The sequence below is a fragment of the Bubalus kerabau genome, chromosome 5, assembly GCF_029407905.1.
Source record: "Bubalus kerabau isolate K-KA32 ecotype Philippines breed swamp buffalo chromosome 5, PCC_UOA_SB_1v2, whole genome shotgun sequence".
NCBI lineage: Eukaryota > Metazoa > Chordata > Mammalia > Artiodactyla > Bovidae > Bubalus > Bubalus kerabau.
In genome coordinates, this window is record NC_073628.1 from 74960314 (window position 1) to 74979488 (window position 19175).

The window sequence follows — 19175 nt, forward strand, 5'->3', positions numbered from 1 at the left end:
TTGAGAAGAATGTATGTGGGTGAAAGGGCTTATATAATAACATTAAGTTTGTTAATCGTTTGTTATGCTTAAGCTATCAGTAATATGAATGTTCTACTGAAGTGGGAGCACCAAGATGGTGGGTTAGTGAGTTTCTCCATTCATTGATATTAATATTTACCTTATATATTTTAATATACAAAATAATAAAATCATTTTAATTAATGATTTTATTAATAAAATAAATATTATATTATTATATATTAATACTGTATATAAATTATATGTATTGATATAATATATATTAATAAAATATCAATTTTGGTAAGTTGAACCTTTTATCATTAAATAATGATTTTCTTAAGCTTGTTAAGGCTTTTGTTCTCAAGTCAGTTTGTTTGGTATGAGAGCTCTCTTTTACAGTATATCTGATACATGCTCTTCCATCTTTTAGTTTTTCAACTTTCTTTTGGCATTATTTCAGGTATGTCTCTTATAAAGAACATATAGTTGCACTTTAAAAAACCAAATCTGCTTAGCTTTGTTTTTAACAAATTTAATCCATAAATATTTATTATAGTTACTAATACATGGCATTTGACTCAGTTTTCAAATTTTTTTTTCCCTCTGGGTTCCATTTTCTCTATGCTTCTTTTTCCTTCTTGACTTTTTAAATGGATTTTTTAAGGGGAGTAATATTTTATTCCATTCAACCCCACCTCTGCCAATCGGCTTGGAATTTACATACTCTATTTTTTTTGATTTAGTGGTTATTTATGATATTTTGCCATGAATACTTAATATAATCTTATCAAGTCATCTCTTAACTGACCAATGAAGTAAACATTCCCAAACAATTCAAGGACTTTAAGTTAGACTTTATCATCATCAGCATTGTCAATCTAATATGCTGTTATTTTCCATTATCTTAGATTGTCTTTTGAAAAGCTTTATAAATTACACATTATAATTATCAATTTATATAAACAATAGTTGTTTAAATTTACTGAAATCTTTAACCATTTATTGGCTTAGTATTCATTTTTTCATCTTGGACTTTCTGGGGAGATCATTCTCTTGAAATACATCTTGTAAAAAGTCTTCTAGCAAGTGTCGGGAGGAAACTTTCTTAGTTTTTGAAAATCTTAAACTGTTTTTATTTCATCTTCTTATGTGAAAGATGTTTTTTTCTAGGTACACAGTTCTATGCTGACAATGTATTTTCACCCAGTACTCTGCAGACTTGTCCACTGTCTCTGGTATCATTGTTGATACCCAGAAATCTGGTGAGGTACATTCCTTTGTAGTAATTCATCTCTTATCTCTGGATTCTTTTAAGATATCTTTGTTTTTGGAGTACTTCAGTATGCTACTAGATGTGGATTTCTTTTTGTTTATTCTAGCTGGTATTCATTGTGCTTTCTGTATAGATTTATAACTTTTAGCTGTTTTGGGAATTCTTAGCCAACATCTCTTCAACATCATGTTTTTTTTCAGCCTTTCTATACTCTCCATCAAAACCTCTGATCACATATATCTTAGACCTTTTCTGTGTCTCTTAACCATTCTTTCATTTTTCCATCACCTTATTCAATATTTTTATGCTACATTCTAGCCTACTTCTTCAGCTCTATCTCCATTTCACAATCATACTTCTCATTTCTAATAATTATATGCTTTTGATTCAATTCTGCTTGAACAATTCTAACAGTGATCTGTTGCTTGCTTATTTTATTTCTATAAACATGTCACCCATAGTTATTTATAATCTGTCTAAAATTTCTTTAATCCATACTTTATAATTTTAGGATCTGACCTTCTTAGGGGTAACTGTATTAGTTTTATGTTGACTATCACTGACCTGACAGTCAACTTATTATGTGTGATAGTTTTTGACTGTCTAAATAGGATTTATGTTAGCTTCTGCAGATACCTAGTGGGTTCTCAGTCAGGGTTAGTTTGTACAACATGGTACTTGGAAGTTACATAGCTTGCTTGGGAGTATTAAAAACAGAGGCAAGCACCCTAACAATGAGACAGAAGAGAGGGGCTGCCAAGGTCAGTTATCTTGTTAAAAGTTGGGTTAGTGTAAATCTCAGGGCAGTTGTTCTGATCAATATTCTGATAGCTATTTTCACCAAAGTAAAAATGAAGTCTTTAGAAACACCACATGCAAAATTTGGAAATGTGCTGTCTAAAACAATAAACTGGGGGTACTTCTTTCTAATATGAAAAAAAAAATAGCATTGACTAAGCAATATAACCCTAAGCACTTTTAAAAAAGAGTGTATTTTCTATATACTTATTTATATATTATTAGAATAAATATACATGTTGCCCTCTCACAAAACCATTTAAGTTTTGGGGAAAAGATTAATTCTATTTTTTATAGTTAAAAATAATTATTCCTAATCCTTATCTAAAATTCATAAGCTATGGACTATGAACAGAGATTTTCTTCTAAAAATGCATTCTTTATTTTTCATCACCTTTAAAAAATACAAATAAAATGATATATTTCTATTCATTACTAGTAATCCTGAAGTAGAGTCTGATAAATGACACATAAAATAATGCTGATACTTTAGAGCCAAAGGCACCCTAACTATAACTCATCATATTCATAGTGGATTCCCTGGTGGCTCAGTGGATAAAGAATCTGCCTGCAATGCAGGAGACCAGGGTTTGATCCCTGGGTTGGGAAGATCCACTGGAGAAGGAAATGGCAAGCCACTCCAGTATTCTTGCCTGGGAAATCCCAGGGACAGAGGAGCCTGGTGGGCTACAGTTCATACAGCAAGAGTAGGACACGACTTAGTGACTAAACCACCATTCATACTGGCATGGGAAAAAAAATTACACGATTCAATGATCAGGAGAAAAGGTGATTTTAAATTGCTTACCTGCTGGCTGTTTTCACAGAACAGTTTTTCTTGTGTCCTCTTTCAGCTCGGTTATCTCTCAGGAGCTGATGCTATCCAAAGTGTTTAAAACAAAGTTGTAGAAACAAAAATATTTTCATTACATTATTTCGTAAGTAGAAAAGTATGCTTCTCATTCAAAGGGGCTGTATTTATTCACTTGCATTACTTTTTTCTTTTTACCGGTTTTTCTTAAAATGAAGACGACTAATTTTGCTAGAGATGCCACTGACACGCTTCTGAAAATGTCACTAGGAGATGCCAATGCTTCCTTGACAGCTGAACAGTGCTCAGAGTCACTTAATATACCGCCTAGAGCTGGAGGTCTAGAACTCAGTTCTAATTCTGGCTCTCTTGGTGGTCCTGGTCAAAGTCACGTAACCTCTCTTCTCCAATGCTCTACCACTGCATTCAGCTGTGAGTTTTTCAGGGCTTTGTCACCTCTGATGACATAAAATATCTAATCTTACTTCTCCGTATTTAGTGGCCTAACATGGTAAAGAAACACTTAAAAACATTCCTTTTCAAAGAAATTACTGGCTTGGAAATACATAATTAGAAAAAATATATATCTGACTGCCTCCTCAAAATGCCTCACCACCCAACTCCCCTTCACACTTGCTTTACTCTAACTAATTGGAAAGAAAGAAAAGCAAGTAGTCAATACTTTTTGCTATGTGTATACTCAGACTGTAGCTTATCTTGGTTATGCAGAAATGTGATTATATGCAAGACTGGGCTAATGAGAAGTTGTGCAGCATATTAGAAATTAACCCTAATAAAAATAGAAATCTTAGAGCAGTAATAGTGCAGGATAGATCTGGGTTCGAATCCCAGCTGTACCAGTAACAAGTCGCTAGGTTTTAAAAACAGGTCTACCAATTTATAAGCTGTGTAATTATCTCTAAGTCCCAGTTTCCACCTGGAAAATGGAGATAACAATACTATCCACCTGTAAGGTTGCCGTGAGTGTCAAATAAGATAACCACGTAGAACAGTTAGCACTAAGAGCAGAACATAAAAAGTGCTGAGTAAATGGTTCAAATGCTACAATTATAATTAATGAACCTGATTGTCAGTGGCTATTGTCTGACCGGTATCAATAACTTTTAATGATATAACTGCTTTGAACTGTCTAATGACAACATTTAGAGTCAATTACTAGCCACATTTGGCCATCTTTGAGAAGGAATAGAACTTAATTAGATCACAAAGAATGCTGTTAGATCATTATTTCAGGAATGTCTTAACTCAATAAGTCTACCTTAAATTTCTCCTAAATATCTGCTTCTTTCCATCCCCATGAACCACATATCAGTCTGGCGTTTCCCTCACCTGTAGTGGTCTCTCCAGTAGGCCTCCCTGCCCCCAGCCTTGCTCCCATCTAAGTCCACTCTCTACACTGAAGCCAGTCATTCTAAAACTAGATGTTATAACATTATTCTTCTTAGATAACACCCCCCTCCCAAATCTTACACAAGGCTCTCATGGCCCTACATAATTTGATTGTATTTCTAAACTTGCAATTTATTATGCTTCTTCCTACCCCAACCTAACCTCCTTACTTGTAAATAATATATTCCAGCCATTCTGAACTTTTTTAGTTTGGAATGTGTACCATATTCTTGCTCACCTTTGGCCCTTTGCTTCAGTTATTCAATCTGCCTGTGTCTCCAAAGCCCAGCACAGTGTCTGAGACATTTTTAGTGTTTAATAAATATTTGTTGAATGAATGAATGAGATAAAGAAACAGGCAATGAAATCTAGTATCTGATATGTAGCTGAAACAGTATCTCATTATTACTACTTATAGAAAATAGCAACAGTTTATCTTAAGTCCATTAATCTGAAAGTGTTTCAATGGAGAAACACTTCGTACCATGAAAACTAAATTGCTTCTGAAAATAAAATAAAAAAATGAATTACTTTGGCATTTCTAATTCTAGTGCCTTTGTAAAAAAACATATTCAAACCAACATTTGTGACACAGATAGCTAGAGGTGACATGATAAAATCTCTACCACCGCTTTCAATTAATATAGTAGTTAACTAAGTTTTCTAATTTTTAGATAAAAGATAGATATGGGACCACTATTCCTGTTATTTGTGTTAAAACAGTTTAAACAAAGAACACAAAAAGTCCCAAACATACTTGTCTGAAATAAAGGAATTCAACAATTTAATTAAAAAAAAAAAACAATGCAACTACAATGATAAAAATAAATGTTAGGCGATGTATGGAACTCTGAGGTCAGAGATCCTTCTATTAGAGTCACATGAGAATTTCTTCCTCAAATGTACAGCTTTGATGGGCTTTGTAGGGACAAATATTGGAATTATTTAATATAATTCACCTATATTAAAAAGTCATCACACAAAATGAAGCTCAGAGAAAAAAATACAGGCTCAGATCTCTGGGTCATGAATTTAACAAGTTAATACGGGAACCTAGATCTTGTAAGGGGGCAAAGATGAAAAAATTAATCCAGAGTTATTTGAATAGAAAACATGTTATTTGCATTTGAAAGGTTCCCAACATGTGTCTGCTCTGCCCCAAAGAACAAACAAATAAACAAAGGGTGGCAGAGGGCTGGGGTGGGGAGGGGGAATCAGATCAGGAACTGATGATAAGACACAAGAGGCCTGGAGCTCTGCTCTGACAAGCAAGAGAAGCTCATCAGGTTTGGGGAGAGTCTTCACTCCTCTTATTGCTAACGTTTCCTGTCTTCCTTGGACTCCTATCAGTGTCACAAGTGAGGTCAGTGTTCAGGGTTCTGACTCAACAATGTCAACTCCAGTTAATAACAGAACTTCTGAATATGGTGCGAAGTGCTTCTTACCTCCAGCTCTCAGATTGCTGGACTTAGGCCAAGCGGAGAGACAAGTCCCTTATTTAGTGACCTGCAGATGTATATTAAAAAATGACTCACGTAAGAATGACACAGACATTCATAAACACAAAAGCTAGTACAGTGTGAGGTCTTACAAAAGGTACACAATTTAAAAAATTGCTGAACAAAAACAAGGAAGAGAAATGTTCCACGCATATCATGGCTGCTCCTGCGGCACAAAGGGAGCTGAGGATTCTGTGGCTATTCTTATTTTAAAAAGATTATTAAAAGTTTCCCATTCCTAACACAAGAGGAAGAAGGAAGCAAAGAGCAGAATTCCTGCTCCACAGCAATAATCTCCTGATATTTAGAAAGGATTCAAGCTCAAGACTGTTTCTGTTAGCAGCCACTTTTCAGGGACCTTCTCAAGTGTCTACAAAAGAATTTCAAATCTCTCCATACTTGGCCTTTCACAGGGTCCTCACCTTAGGAGGAGACCTAAATAATCTCTAAACAAGGACCTATGGCTCCTTAAGATACTAGTAAACTCATTCAAAATGTCATACTATTAGATATTCAAGGATGAAAACCCTCACCATTAAAACACACATACACACACAAATGAGGCTGCTTAGAGCTGCTTCTGTCTCCTTACTTCCACTTCTAAACCAACTTTCACATGTCGCTTCTGTGGTCTCTATGATGCCCTCCCAGTGGTTTCCTTCAACATTTATCAATACACTATAATTACTGCTTTCCTACCCACATTTTAACCACCTTAGAGGAAAAGTTATGTGTTTTTTTTTTTAAACAAATATCTCTTTTTGTAAAAATAAAGAGTACTTGATAGGTAATGACTGATGGACAATAGTAATTTACTAAATGTGTAAAAAAGAAATGTTAGGTGAGCATGGTGTAAATGAAATGGGACTTCATATTAGAGAACAAAAAGGAATCATAAGATGGGGGAAAGCAGTGAGGGCTGGGATTTCAAAAGTGAGGTTAATACTATCATTTCTTTATGTTGGTAAGTTGATATGGGGAAAAAAAAAAGGGTGATCATGCATGCTGATAGTCATTCATTCAACAGTATATTGAAGGATTTTATTTCTTCATGGTCTTGCATTCTATCACTTGGACCTAAGATTTAGCCAATAGTTCACTGGGATTCCCTGGTGGCTTAGATGGTAAAGAATCTGCTGCAATGTGGGAGACTTGGGTTTGAACCCTTGGTTGGAAAGATTCTCTGGAGAAGGAAATGGTAACCCACTCCAGTATTCTTGCCTGGAGAATCCACATGGACGGAGCTGGGCTATAGTCCATGGGGTTGCAAAGAGTTGGACATGACTGAGCAACGAGCACTTTCACTGGGCTAGTTATAAGCTGAAATAAGACATTTTAAATCCCTCAAAACATGAGTAGTTTGTATGTGCTTCTATATACACACATATATGTGCAAACTGTTTCTCATTATTCACTGATTCTGTATTCACAAATTCACCCATTTGCTAAAGTGTCCTTGTAATGCCCAAATCAGTACTTCTGGTGCTTCTGGAGTCATTGGCAGACATGCACAGAATGGGGGAAATCTGAATTCCCGTTACTGCATGTTCTCAGCTGAGGTCGGACAAGACGATATCTGTCTTCTCGCTTCGGCTCTCTTACTGTAAACAAGTGTCTTTTGCCTGGTCCGTTCAATGCTACATCATTTATTTATTTATTTATTTTTAAAGCATTTCTGTCTTCTTGTTTTCACCTTCATTGTTTAAAACAGCCTTCTAGTACAGGGCTGACCTGCAGTCTGGCCTTCCCCAGTGCAAGAGAATTGTGATGGACCTTATAGAGAAAATATGTTCATTAGACAAGCTCCCTTCAGGCATAAGTTACAGCGCTGCTGGCCATGAGTTCAATGCTAACAAATCAATAACATGTATTAAATATGGTGTCTTTAAACAGAAATACACATCAAAGAAAGATATGTATTGATCAGTTAATGAAAATGTGGCCAGAGGTTCTCAGGAACCTAACCCTGTATTTTTCCTGGAAGCGGTTTTTTCAGTATTTGCTACTTTAGGGTTCTTACCAACCTCATAGACTACAGCTACCACAACAAGCAAGAATCAACTGTATTCCTTAACTAATAACCTATCTAGACAGGATTAAAATCTGAAATGGTATATCAAAGCTTAAGCCAAAGGCTAATCCAAAAATCTGTTTCAAATATTTAAAAATTTTTTAAATGATGCATCAACTTTCTTGTCTATATCATATTAGCTATTTGTTAATTTTTAACTGCAGAAAAAAGTTTTAACTGCAGTTAGATTAAAATCTAAAGCTCAGATTTATAACATCACTTTAGTATTTCTCAAATTCTAGACCAAAACCATCCCAAGAAACAGAAATAGAAACCAAAGTGGTTGTTTGAGGAGGCCTTACAAATAGTTGATAAAAGAATAGAAGTGGAGGGCAAAGAAGAAAGGGAAAGATATACTCAAATGAATGCAGGGTTCCAGAGAATACCAAGGACAGTTAAGAAAGCCTTCTTAAGTGAACAATGCAAAGAAAGAGAGGAAAACAGATTGGGAAATACTAGAGATCTCTTCAAGAAAACTGGAGATACCAAGGGAACATTTCATGCAAAGATGGGCTCGATAAAGGACAGAAATGGCAAAGATCTAACAGAAGCAGAAGATATTAAGAACAGGTGGCAAGAATACACAGAAGTACACAAAAAAGGTCTTAATGTCCTGAATAACCACGATGGCATGGTCACTCACCTAGATCCAGATATCCTGGAGCGTGAAGTCAAGTGGGCCTCTTTACTATGAACAAAGCTACTGGAGGTGATAGAATTCCAATCAAGTTATTTAAAAATCCTCAGAGATGATGCTGTGAAAGTGCTGCACTCAATATACCAGCACATTTGGAAAACTCAGCAATAGCCACAGGACTGGAAAAGGTCAGTTTTCACTCCAATCCCAAAGAATGTTCAAACCACTGCACAACTGTGCTCATTTCATATGTTAGCAAGGTAATGCTCAAAATCCTTCAAACTAGGCTTCAATAGTATATGAACCAAGAACTTACAGATGTACAAACTGGATTTAGAAAAGGCAGATGAATCAGAAATCAAACTGCCAACATCCACTGAATCATAGAAAAAGCAAAAGAACTCTAGAAAAACATCTACTTCTACTTCATTGACTACACTAAAGCCTTGGACTCTGTGTATCACAACAAACTATGGAAAATTCTTCAAGAGATGGAAATACCAGACCACCTTACCTGCCTCCTGAGAAATGTGTATGCAGGTCAAGAAGCAACAGCTAGAACCAGACATGGAACAACGGACTGGTTCAAAATTGAGAAAGGAGCACGTTAATACTGTGTATTTTCACCCTGCTTCTTTAACTTATATGCAGAGTACATCATGTGAAATGTTGGGCTGGATAAATCACAAGCCAGAATCAATATTGCCAGGAGAAATACCAACAACCTAAGATATGAAGATGATACTAGTCTAATGGCAGAAGGTGAAGAGGGACTGAAGAGCTTCTTAATGAAGGTAAAAGAGGAGAGTCACAAAGCTGGCTTAAAACTCAACGTTCAAAAAACAAACATGATGGCAGCTGGTCCCATCACTTCATGACAAATAGATGGGGAAAAAGTGGATAGTGACAGATTTTATTTTCTTGGGCTCCAAAATCACTGCAGATGGTGACTGCAACCATGAAATGCTCCTTGAAAAAAAGCCATGATAAACCTACATGAAACAGTCTACTAAAAAGCAGAGACATCACGTCACTGACAAAGGTCTGTATAGTCAAAGTTATGGGTTTTCCCTTAGTCACGTATGGACGTAAGACTTGGACCATAAAGAAGGCTGAATGCCAAAGAACTGATTCTTTCTTTCACTTTCAATTGTGGCGCTAGAGAAGACTCTTGAGAGTCCCTTGGACAGCAAGAAGATCAAACCAGTCAATCCTGAAAGAAACCAACCTGAATACTAAATGAAAGTACTGGTGCTGAAGCTCCAGCATTTTGGCCACCTGATGCAAAGAGCTGACTCACTGGAAAAGACCCTAATACTGGGAAAGACTGATGGCATGAGTAGAAGTGGGCAACAGAGGATGAAATGGTTGGATGGCATCACTGACTCAATGGACCATGAGTTTGAATAAATTCCTGGAGATAGTGAAGGACAGGGAAACTTGACTTAGTGACTACAGAACAACAGAGAATATAACATTATTTATTTAAAAAAATCTTATTTGGGGATAAACTATATCCTGAGGTGACTTACTACTGGAAGCAGAATCTTATATAAACACAGAGGGTATGAACCATTTGGGAATGCTGAATCATTGACATAATTATATAATAATTACATTCTGAATAGACATACCCCAGAAGCAACTTAGTCAAGTTAACTTGCAAAACTTTAGAAACATATACTGGTTGTTGTCATTTAGTCACTAAGTCGCATCTGACTCTTTGCGACCTGATGGACTATAGCACACCAGGCCCCTCTGTCCACACGATTTCCCAGGCAAGAATATTGGAGTGGGTGCCAGTTTCTTCTCCAGGGGATCTTTCTGACCCAGGGATAGAACCCACGTCTCCTTCACTGGCAGGCAGATTCCTTATCACTGAGCCACCAGGAAAGTCCAGAAATAGTAGTACATATTCTATTATTAATGTGAGAAATATATTTAAAAGTGCACATCACTCTCAAGGAAAAGAGCCAAGTTTATAAAAACAAATCATTAAATCTGCACTGACATATTTTTCTTTGATTAGGTACATGTGTATTACGAAATACATTATAGTTCATAATGAAGTATGTGGCACTTTCCTTTTATATGAAAAAAGAAATATGGCATGTGCAACCAACTCTAGAACCTGTTGACCAACCTAAGAAATAAGATATCATCAATACATATAGTATTGTTACGAGTTACCACCACCAAGTACAATCTCCTCTTCTACCTGTCTACCTACATATCCCTCAGAAGAAATGATCCCTGAGAATCTGAGGCTTTTCTATGCATATATTATTGACTCATTCAAAAAATAACTCTTATAATCCACAGTGAAAAAAGAAAAAAGGCTTAGCAAGAATGCAAAGCCTAAAACATATATGCTTTAAAACTTATCAAACTTATCAAAGTTTAAGCCCTAAATTACCTTACCACACTGCAGAGAGAGAACCAGCACATTCAACAGACAAAGAAAACAGACAACTTATTTTATATGTAGAGTTAATCAGAATGAATGTTAAGTTCTTGCTAAGTCATCTAATTATTGTGCTGCCATGAAACTAGCAAGAAATTAAAAAAAAAAGAAAAATCTCACCTAGAATACAGCATAAAGTGTAAGAAAGTCTTATCATCTTATAAACTTCAAAAAATAAAAATATTCTCTTGCTGGCTAATCTAGTTTAATAATAAAACAATTGTTTAAAGCATATGTACTATTTTTGTGCCTTTGTGAAGAACATATGGAAATGAGGAAGTCCTATAAACTCTAAAGTGAACTCTAGGGCCTTTCCACGGAGGTGACGTGTGTGCTGAGGAAGGGAGAAGCGAGGTAAACAACGCTGATGCTTACTGACAATCATTCCCTTGGTCAGCGCATTCGCACCGGCACAGTGGACTCCTTTTTAAATAAGCTAGGATGTTATCCTTTCTCATAAAGTTGATCTACTATCTTAAAGGGAAATAGTTAAATATTCGAAAGACTGAGTAGCTTCCTTTTGGGTTAGAATGTTCCTTACCTGGCCATGCTCTGTCCTAGCCCCAGGGCTAAACCAATGGCTGCAGAGGAAAGAGAAAAGCAGTTAGCGGGAAACTCACTAAAAGCATGTGCTCTCGCGTGATCAGTCTGCATGTGCTGTAAGAGACATATTTGCCACCTAGCAACAGAGCCTTACATACGCTGCATCTGAATGGATAGTTCATGTAATTCTAGGTTTACACCAATTTTGATAGAAATGTAAGAGTGCTCATAACCCAGTAATTTTCAATTAAATAAGCAAACTCAGTTAGAATTACATTTCCATTTAATTATGTTAACATAAACTGCTGGGACTATATTCATTTTATGAATCAATTCTGGTAAGAAAATCTACAAATGCTATCGTTTACCACAACTTAATTATAGCATCATTACAACAAATGATGACCTTTCGATTGTTGGAGTTTTAAAAAAAACAGGAAAAATACAAGAACATTATATCCTCTGCCTATGCCTCCAGGAACAATCACATAAAGCCCTTGATGTGAATTCTAAAGCATCAGCTGAAGGTGCCTTGAACCCATTCCTTCCATAGTTGTAACACTTGGATTTTGGTTCACAGCAAATCCAACAACACTGAAAATATGAAAGTCATGGCGCAGCTGAAGCGTTCTGGTCTTGCACTATGCCTCGCCCTGCCTCACTTATCCCATATTGTTCTGAGGCAACTTGGACTTTTAATGCATCTCATGATACCTTTTCAACAGGAGTTTATCCTAACTTGTGTGCTCAGTCCTCTGACCAGTATTCTGCTTAGAAACTAACTAAACATCAAGGAAATTGAGAGAGATAATGTGGAAAATAAACCAGTGTGCACGCGTATATGGTAAGTCGCTTGTCGTGCCTGAATCTCTGTGACCCTTTGGACCGCAGCCCGCCAGGTTCCCCTGTCCATGGGATTCTCCAGGAAAAGTATACTGGAGTGGGCTGTCGTGCCCTTCTACAGGGGATCTTACCAACCCAGGGATTGAACCTGCATCTCTCAAGTCTCCTGCATTGGTAGGCAGGTTCTTTACCACTAGTGCCACCTGGGAAGCTCAAAAAAACCAGTAAAACCCCACAAATATAGGGAACGGTATTAACATTATTATTGTGTGTGGGTGTGTGTTAGTTGCTCAGTCCTATCTGACTCTTTGAGACCCCATGGACTGTAACCCACCAGGCTTCTCTGTCCATGGGATCCTCCAGGCAAGAAAACTGGAGTGGGTTGCCATCCCTTCTCCAGGGGATCTTCCTGACCCAGGAATTGATCCTGGGTCTCCTGCATTGCAGGCAGATTCTTCACCATCTGAGCCACCATGGAAGCCCCCAACATTATTATTAATGCTATTTATTTTTTCATGAACCATTGTATTGAACACATGAATGTGCCACACTCTACAGACACGTGACATGTATGTGTTATTTTCTATCCTCAGAAAAACCTTACAAGGTTTTGCTCATGTTCCAGGTGCAGGAATGACTGAGGCTGAGATGTTTATTTGTCCAAGGTGCTCAGTGTACCATACTACAAAGGACAAAGGGGTTTACATTGAATGAGCACATTTCCTGGTTTCCTCCAACACTTCTATGTATTCTCTGGCCTCTGTGGTATTAAAACCTGGGAATAAACAGCCTCGACATTAATAGGATGTGGCTATGCTCTTACCTGAACATTTATTTCTCAAGCTCATAGACACTGATGCTCTTTGGCAGGTCAGATTCCACTTTCGTTGTGGGAATCGACACTTATTGGTATTTGTAAATGACGTGTGGATTAATCAGCAACCAGAAACTAATCATTTAGTTCAGTTCCCTGAAAACTTGCCTGAAAAATTTCCCCTCTGCTTGGACTGTGCCTTTTCCTTTAAAGAAAAATGTTTTAAAAAATCAAATGCATACATGCAGTTAAATGAAACAAATCAACAAAAAAAGTCTGAAAAACAGCATTGTTTCATCTATCCTGACCCCCTAATCTCTGTTTAGAGAAACCACTGACTCTGCATTTTCTTTTGGTATTTAATGATGTGTTTCTACAGAATATGGTTATACTGGCATGCTGTGGTTAATTTTAGATATTAATAAGTGACTTTCTATTTACTGTAAATTTAGCTCTTTCATAGCTCCCAATCCCCTATTTTAAGTTATAAACACCACGTTTGATTAGTCAATAGTGAGTACAGATATTATGACTACATGAATACTTTCTGCAGCTGAATTTTTATTTTTGCCCCTCCCAAAGTTGAGAGTTAACCTGTTTTTCTTCCTTTGCTAGTTTTTGGTGATCTTTGCTATGTACTGGTGATCTTTCCCAAAAAAGTTTCCAGGAAGTGCTGTAGAAAGAATCTGAACTATAGTGTTATAAGTGGGTGTAAAAGAAATGGGATGTGAAGAAGTGAAGTGGGCATAGGATAATTCACTCTATCTAGAAGTTAGGCTTTCAAAGTATGAGAAAGATCAGAAAGAAATAGAAAGAAGACGTTTAAAAATGTAGTATATAAGAAAAGAAGCTATTGGAAGGAAAAAAAAAAAAAAAAACTTCTTTCAATCAGAACACAGAGATGCTGGAATCAGCCCTGGACAGAGGAAAGCTCTTTTCCTCTAATACTAAGAAAAAGGAGAGCCAAAGAAGGTATATTTGGATTGTTGTTGTTGTTCAGTAGCTAACTCGTATCTGACCCTTTGCAACTCCATGGACTGCAGCACGTCAGGCTTCCTTGTCCTTCACTATCTCTTGGAGTTTGCTCACACTCATGTCCATTGAGTCGGTGATGCTATCTAACCATCTCATCCTCTGCTGCCCGCTTCTCCTTTTGCCTTCAGTCTTTCCCAGCATTAGGGTCTTTTCGGATGAGTCGGCTTTTCTTCACTGGAAGGACTGATGCTGAAGCTGAAGCTTCAATACTCTGGCTACCTGATTTGGAAAAGTTCATCCAAATTTGTGGACTAATAGCCTTACTTTGGAAAGTTGAAGACAAAGTCAAGTTCTTGGGGCAGGGGAGAGGATGTGGGTAGCTTATTACAGGGACTTGGTGACAGGACATAGAATAACTTTTTGGGGACAAGAGAAACAGGAAATGTTGTTATGGAAGGTCATGTGAAAGCACTGACGAAAGATCTACTGTTCAAAATTATTAATATATGTCTGTGTAGCAACAAATCACATAATTTTGTGACTTTATTCAGCAGTGCTCAGTGGACGAGCTATGGCGGTGGGTAGATGGACTGATTCATCCCAGGTTGGGAGTTTATGGAGCAGGATGGCAGGCAGAATTCTAAGAAGACTCCCAGTGATCCATACCCTTGTACAACTTGCTCTCTTTGAGTGTAGAAAGGACCCATGCCTATGACGGGATAGTCAGCGCTATAATTAGGGTGTGTATTATGACACGACTAGCTTTAAGGAAGGGAGATCATTCTTGGTGGGCTTAAGCTAAGCAGGTGATTCTTTGAAGGGACTGAACTCTTCCTGATGAAAGATTCAAAATATAAGAGTTTCAACACGAAGATTCTCCATAGTTGGCTTTGTAGTCGAAGGACCATGTTCTGAGGACCTGAAAGGAGCCTCCAGGAACTGAGAGAGATCACTGGCTGATGTGTTGTCAGCAAGAAAACCAGGACTTCAGTAGTACAACCGCAGGGAACTGCATTCTGCCAACAACCTTCAAGAACTTGGAAGTGGATTCCTTTTAAAAAAGCCTCTAAATGACAACATAGCTGATGCATGCTGTGACTTCAGCCTTATCAGACACCGAGCAGGGCACCCAGCTGAGCTCTGCCTTTTTTAGATGTGTGATTTGCAAATACTTTCTCCCAGTGCGTGGCTTATATTTTCATCTTATTAATAGGGTGCTTTACAGAACAAAAGTTTTAATTTTGATGAAAAGCTTTTCTTCCTCCATTGAATTGATTTTATCCTTTTTAAAGAATCAGTCAAGCATACTGCTGTTAGAGTGGGTCTATTGCTGGGTTCTCTGTTCTCTTACGTTGATTTATTTGTATACTGTTCTGTCAACACATAGAGTCTTGATTACAGTACTCAAGAGAACTGTGAGCCAGTAAATGGGTATTCTTTGAGTCACTAAGTTGGGGGTAATTTGTTAAGCAGCATAGAAAACGCATACACAGTGAGGAGACTGGAGATGATATAATAAAGGACAGAGAATAAATATGAAAGAAGAGGGAGACTCCAGGAGGACAATGCAGAAAGTGGAGGGGTTCTGGAACGCAATCTTTATTACAGTATGAGGACAGTGAGCATAAGAAAAGAGAAGAGTTGGAAGAAGACCAGGCTGTGATAAGAAAATAGCATAATAAATGTCAGATATGTATGGGGAACCAAGCTAATGGTTATTCGAAGATTAACTCATTCAAACCTCACAACCTTATGGAAGAGTTGTAGTGCTATTCAAGGCCACAGAGCTAGCTGGAGTCAAGATTGGGACTAAGTCTGTCCAATTCCACACCCTGTATTCTTTTCTTAATTATTTTAATTGGAGGATAATTACAATATTATGATGATTTTTGCCATATATTGACATGAATCAGCCACGGGTGCACACATGTCCCCTCATCCTGAACCCCCCTTCCACTGCCCTCCCCACCCCATCTCTCTGGGTTGTCCCAGAGCACCAGCTTTGAGGGCCCTGCTTCATGCATCCAACTTGCACTGGTCATCTATTTTACATATGGTAATATACATGCTTAATGCTATTCTCTCAAATCATCCCACCTTCGCCTTCTCCCACAGAGTCCAAAAGCCTGTTCCTTACATCTGTGTCTCTTTTGCTGCCTTGCATATAGGATTGTCGTTACCATCTTTCTAAATTCCATATATATGTGTTAATAGACTATCTTGGTGTTTCTCTGACTTACTTCACTCTGTGTAATAGGCTCCAGTTTCATCCACCTCATTAGAATTGACTCAAATGTGTACTTTTTAATAGCTGAGCAATATTCCATTGTGTATATGGACCACAGCTTCCTTATCCATTCATCTGCCAATGGACATCTAGGTTGCTTGCATGTCCTAGTTATTGTAAACAGTGCTGCGATGAACCTTGGGGTACACGTGTCTCTTTCAATTCTGGTTTCCTTGCACACCCTATATTCTTAATCACCATTCTCCTTCATTGCCTTCAGTTATTACAATTTGGGGGAGGGGAAGTCTATCTCTTTTGTTCTGTTTCCTTTTTTGCTCTTTATTAATGTCCTCTTGAAACATAAAAGTTACTTAATTTTTTAGTGAAAACATAAGCAAAACAGGAAATACAGAGGAAATAGTGTCCTTGAAAGCCAAAGAGTCAGATTTATATAAAGACAGCAGAGGAAATGAAGGGCATGAAAGAGGAAGATGTTATAGAGGAGCTTATTTCACCAGAGCCAAGATTCCCAAGGAGACTTACGAGGGGGTTAACAGCGAAAGACACATCTGGGAGGAAGGGGCACAAAAACAGTGAAACTGATTGACTGCCCTGGGTGGTCAGGCTGAGAGACAGGGCTGCACGGTCTGTCTGTTCTCAAGATTCCAAGGGGCTTAACTGTGGTTTCTGGGCTCTCTTCTCCCTCTGGGACATGGATGCTTTTGGGGGATGCCTAAGAACTAAGCCTGGTACACGTGATTTCATTTAAGCCTCACCTACCATGCTGAGAGACGGGGGGCCTGGCGTGCTGCAGTCCACAGGGTCACAAAGAGCTGGACACAACGAAACGACTGAACAACAACCACCACCCCGTTGATAATGGGAATAGCCATCACCTACGGAGCCCTCTCTACAGCCTTCTTTTTAGTAGAGCAATGCGGCCGGTAACTGTGGAGTAGAAGGGGGTTTTGTTTTTTTGTTTTCCTTTTAAGTAAGAAGTAGATAATAAAGCTTTAGGGAACAAGGTTTTTTGAACTAAAATCTCTGCAGATGCAGAGTTCCACACTAATTCTTTCTCATTTAATCCCTTGCCCCCACCTATGGGATTGAACTACAAGTAGCAGAAATGTATAGGATTTTGTGAGAAGTCAAATAATATTACACCTATGCAAAAGGACAAAACCAACTTCAAATTCTGTCTTCTCCTAAACATGTACTTTTCAGAAGGAAAGAGCTACAGCAGTTTATAATACAGATTTTTATTTTTATATAGAGCTTCTATTTTTTGACTCAGCAGCTTAATTTTATGCTTAGTGTGCTGTGTACACATCATGGTCTAAATTTGTGCTCTCTAATATGGATACTGGGGCTCCCCAGGTGGCTCACTGGTGAAGAATCTGCTTGCCAATGCAGGAGACTAGGGTTCGATTCTTGGGTCAAGAAGACTCCCCTGGAGGAGGAAATGGCAAACCACTCCAGTATCCTTGCCTGGGAAATCCCATGGACAGAGGAGCCTGGTGGGCTACAGTTCATGCAGTTGCAAAAGAGTTGGATGTGATTTAGTGGCTAAACAACAACAATATGGATACTAGCCATATATGGCTATTTGAGTTAATATGAAAAATTAGGTTCCTCAGCTGTACTAGCCACATTTCAAGTGCTCTAGACACACATGTTTAGTGGCTACCATAATCATCAATGCAGATACAGAACATTTCCATTACTGCAAAAAGTTCTATAGGATAGCACTAGTATAAATAGTATAAATATCATCGAAAATTTGAACTAGCTTTGGAAGTGTATATAATTTACAATGAACACCTTCCCTGTGAACCATCACTATTCTACTGAAGAGACTCTTAAGTATGAATAAGTGTATAACTTATTTATGTTTAGGGGTGTTTAGGAAGGGCTCCCCTGGTAGCTCTGACAGTAAAGCATCTGCCTACAGTGCGGGAGACTGGGGTTCAATCCCCAGGCTGGGAAGATCCCCTGGAGAAGGAAATGGCAACCCACTCCAGTATTCTTGCCTGGAAAATCCCATGGACTGCAAGGAGCCTGGTAGGCTACATTCCATGGGTCGCAAAGAGTCGGACACGACTGAGCGACTTTAGGAGAGGAGAGAGAGGAATGGGGAAGAAGAAATGTCAGTCAAACTCCTAACTCAATACCCTTTAATAGGGTCAAGATATGGAAATAAAAATAAAGGTGAGAAGAGAGAGTATTAAGAAGAAGCCACAGCGCTAGGTAAGAACTACATCTTCGTAGCAACTATAACTGAGGATGCCAAAAGACCAAGGCACATGTGTCAGCGTAGAAGACACTGACAGGGAGTTCCACAGGCCCGTCACACACGACCTAGGATGACACATGAAATTTGGTGCTTTTGGTTCTATCTCTGCCTGTGATTTTCAAAATGTTGTCTTCAAAGTGTATTCTATGCAGCCCTTGGCAGCAGAGAGAAGTCTGGTCTTGGTTTGGAGAGAAGAGGTCCCCAGAATACTGAACTAGAGGTCTTTGCATTCCTCCCTCCCATGAACTTGCAAGGGCCAAAAAAAAAAGCCAGTTTCACTTAAGAATGTCCGTGACACAGCAAGATTCCAAGGGAATCACAGCAAATCAGAAGAGGAATTGATCCAGTCTGTTTTATTTATCACAATCTAAAGTTGAAGCTATCTTCACCATAGAGACAGAGATGCTAAATTACAAACTGTAAATGTATGTTAATGTATTCCCAATGACCCTAACCTTTAATCTGGGCAAATCTTACATTAAGCAAACTCGATATGAACACAGAAGATAAAATA

At 38.0% G+C, this 19175-nt stretch overlaps 1 protein-coding gene across 2 annotated transcripts in view; it reads right to left on the minus strand.

Moving 5' to 3' along the window:
• GPATCH2 (G-patch domain containing 2) overlaps window positions 1–19175 on the minus strand; it is a 473250-nt gene that overhangs the window by 48339 nt on the left and 405736 nt on the right. For both annotated transcript variants that reach the window (XM_055581908.1, XM_055581907.1), the window contains exons 8-9: window positions 11508–11547; window positions 2883–2953 (exon numbers count right to left, since the gene is read on the minus strand). In XM_055581908.1, the coding sequence (XP_055437883.1) occupies window positions 2883–2953; window positions 11508–11547 (111 nt within the window). The remainder of the gene's footprint in view (window positions 1–2882; window positions 2954–11507; window positions 11548–19175) is intronic.